The sequence below is a fragment of the Mizuhopecten yessoensis genome, unplaced genomic scaffold, assembly GCF_002113885.1.
Source record: "Mizuhopecten yessoensis strain PY_sf001 unplaced genomic scaffold, ASM211388v2 scaffold10107, whole genome shotgun sequence".
NCBI lineage: Eukaryota > Metazoa > Mollusca > Bivalvia > Pectinida > Pectinidae > Mizuhopecten > Mizuhopecten yessoensis.
Window position 1 is genome coordinate 315787 of NW_018408382.1, and position 3344 is coordinate 319130.

At 40.4% G+C, this 3344-nt stretch overlaps 1 protein-coding gene across 3 annotated transcripts in view; it reads right to left on the bottom strand.

Annotated features, from left to right (window-relative positions):
- Window positions 1-3110, bottom strand: part of LOC110459534 — a 9952-nt gene extending 6842 nt beyond the window's left edge. Inside the window, exons 1-3 of one of the 3 annotated variants that reach the window (XM_021511848.1) lie at window positions 2951-3110; window positions 597-1361; window positions 48-151 (exon numbers count right to left, since the gene is read on the bottom strand). In XM_021511848.1, the coding sequence (XP_021367523.1) occupies window positions 48-151; window positions 597-1273 (781 nt within the window). In that variant the 5' untranslated portion in view covers window positions 1274-1361; window positions 2951-3110. Of the gene's footprint in view, window positions 1-47; window positions 152-596; window positions 2746-2950 lie in introns of those variants that run through there. The other 2 variants (XM_021511847.1, XM_021511849.1) reach the window with 2 other exon arrangements.
- Between the last annotated feature and the right edge of the window lie 234 nt (window positions 3111-3344).

Consider the following 3344-nt stretch of genomic DNA (forward strand, 5'->3'; position numbering starts at 1 on the left):
CCCCCCCTTGCTGTAATTCAGAACACAAGTAAAAGGTAAATTATTACCTGTATCCGTATAACATTTACACGGCCCAACGACAGTGTCTGGGTAGGTAATCTCATACCGAATCTCGGGAACGACAACAGGATGGGCATCTCCACGCATTACACTAGGAATACATTAACAAAACACACACATATATATTATTGCATTTCATATGTAACAGATGAAAGAGAAATGCAATGGCCAGACCAGGGTTTGAACCTGGGACCTTCAGAACTCTAGATGGACGCTCTACCAATTGAGCTACCTAGCTGGTCGCCGCCATTCAACCCAGTCCAGTTCCACCTCACATACATACATTTGTATGTTACAGCTCATATGTAATTTTGTATGAATTTACTGGAATTTCTTCAATATTTGATTTTTCTATTAATATTTAATTTGTGAGCTAGTGTTTGTAAAACTTTCATTAAAAATAATATCCATACTGCCATTGTACAAATAACATTAACGGGAAATTAAATTTTCACGATATGTATACAGCATATAAGTGGTGGGACACATGACATAAACTATAACATTTTAAATGAAATATAAGAATTGAAACATACTCTTTATAATGCAATTTCCGAGATTTTTGTTCCGATGAAATAGTGTCGTGGTCGATGTTGTCATGGTAACATCTCAAGGAAAGGTCAGTTAGAGTTGAAGCAACTCCGTTTGGATAACTATGCACTAAGTTAAATTTACTGTCATGGTAAGAAATTGAGCTTTCCTTCAGTTCAACTGGGTCTAGCACACTAGCAACTGGGTCTAGCACACTAGCAACTGGGTCTAGCACACAATTATGGCAGCGTTTCGGAGTGGGAGTCAATCGCTCATGTAGAACGAGTCGGAAGTCTTCCTCCTGGATTTCGGTTCTTTCTACAAGGTTAACAATATGACTGGCGATCATCCATCTTTTGTGTTTGTTGAGAGAATATAACAAGAAGTTTGTTTGAAGATTATCGTATTCATGGACCATACCACCGTCATCCAAGTGGTCTTTCAGAAAATCAACGACATCATCCTTGTCTTCCATGCCGACTCTTCGGTCCAATACAAACTTACAAATAAAACTTTGAGCTTTTTCATTTTTGTTTAGACATCGACGACAAATTGTGTTTCCTTTTGTTTGCCGATGTTTGAGCTCACCCTTCTTCAGCCGTACCATGGTTTTGTTTTCTTTGGCCACATGTGAAACTGGAAGAAGTAAGTGTGATGGAGCCATATCTGGATTCAAATCCATGACTACGAACTGAGCTACCTGGACATTAGCGTTCAATTAAGTGCAGCTCCGCTTCACGCCTCCCTCCATCTTTTTAAAATCTTCGCCCCTGCTGGAAGAAAACACTTGTATGTATAATAATCTTCACCGTGCCATTAGAGGGATAACAACTAACCCTATCAGACATTACTCTCTTTTTCAGCCACCGCTGGGGATCGAACCGAAATTCTTGGAAGAGCGAGTGGTCTGAAGCTGACAGTAGTGCAATGACTGTGCACATTAGCGATCACGGCTACAGAGGCACCCAACAATAGGTACAATCTATAGGTTCGGGTATCTCCTGTGCCCATGCTGAGCGCTCTAGACGGATGCTCTCTCACCCGCGATCCACCCAGTCCAGCTCCCCTAAGCATGCACTCTTCTTCTTTTACATAAGGAACTCATCTTCTAGTATGGAGCGATGACTGTTCCTTTGTGCATGTACAGATAAACTAAATGATGATATAACATTGATACATGTACAAATTAAAAGAATGGCAAATGTTATAAAATTTAAAATACTTGACACTTAAGTAGGCAAATACTGCATCAATGGGTCGGTGTGTGTGTGGGGAGGACGGGGGACGGGGGGTCAACAGCACACAACAGGAGCATGATTTTTAGTTTGTAAAGAGTGAGATCGACATACACAAATATTATTCAGTTGGCGTGGATTTGTAAAGGCTACATTTAAAGGACTCTTGCCAGTCTTTTGTAGCTAAGGTTGCTGGGGGTTGATTCCAGTCCATGACTGTCTGAGGGAAGGAGTGTTTGTAGCATTCATTGTTGGTGCTTATCGCTTTAAATTTGTGTTTGCCTCTGGTACATGTGTCTGATGTTGGTCAGTCTGAACTGCTAGTAGATTGTGTGTAATTTTGTAAAAGTTTCCTCCAGTGATGTCCATTCTAGTAATTTCAGTATATGTCAGTGACTGCTCCTGGTGCAAGTCATTGAAGACATATCTGGCTGCTCTACATTGGACAGATTCCAGTTGGTTGATGTGATCACTGGATTAAGGGTCTCTGAGGCTGAACTGACATATATACTCCAACTGAGGTCTTAATAAAAGTGTTGTGTATGTTTGTGATTTTGCCTTTCTTGTACACCTAGACATACTCCTGCAGAGAACCCCTGGTGTTCTACACACTTTCAATGTTGCATTGGAAATGTGTGGGGCCCAAGAAAGGTCTTGACTAAATGTTGCACCCATTTTTTTTTATTATCTGATACAATCTCTAAGGTATGGTTGCGGATGGTATAGTCAAATGAGGTAGAATTATTTGACTGTTTTCTACACATTCGGATAGCAAAACATTTATCCGTGTTGAATTGCATCACAGGTACTAGCCTCGTCTGTCAATACACCTATAATATGATTATATCATAGGTGTATTGAAAGACGATGCTAGCACCTGTGATTGCATCTGCCAGTCATATTCCCATTTCTGTAGCAAGTTAAGTTTAGATCTTGCTGTAGTGCAAGGCTGTCGTTGGTTGACTTATAATTTCACGATATAACAAGCAGTCGTCTGCAAACAGCATAGCATATGATATTGCAGAAGCATCCACCTCTTGATGGAGGCAATTACTTGAAGAAGAAGAAGAGACAGATTCTGGGAAATCATTTATAAAGATCAGAAAAATAAGTGGCACTAGTACCGTAACCTGAGGCACTCCGGATTCCACTGATAGAGATGTCTCTTTGTCTCTCTGAAAATACATAAATGCAAGGTGTAAATTGAGATTCGCTAGGTCTCTTAGTTGTTGCATTTGCTTCTGCAGCAAAGACCTAAGATACCCTCCCAAACCATGTTTACATGTTGCGATGCACGACCCAAATCTGTGAAACGCTTGTACTCTACTCAAGCACAGCATATATTTGAAGCGTTCAACTGATTTATTGAAATCGGTGATTTTCTCGTTTACGGAAAGTGCCGACGGTTCCCGATTGCAACTGGTGGACAAACGGCCGTACATACCATTTATTCCCTAGTTTCTTATATCCTTATCTATATCTCTTCAGCGAAATGTAGTCCTCGTGTTTTGTTTTAAG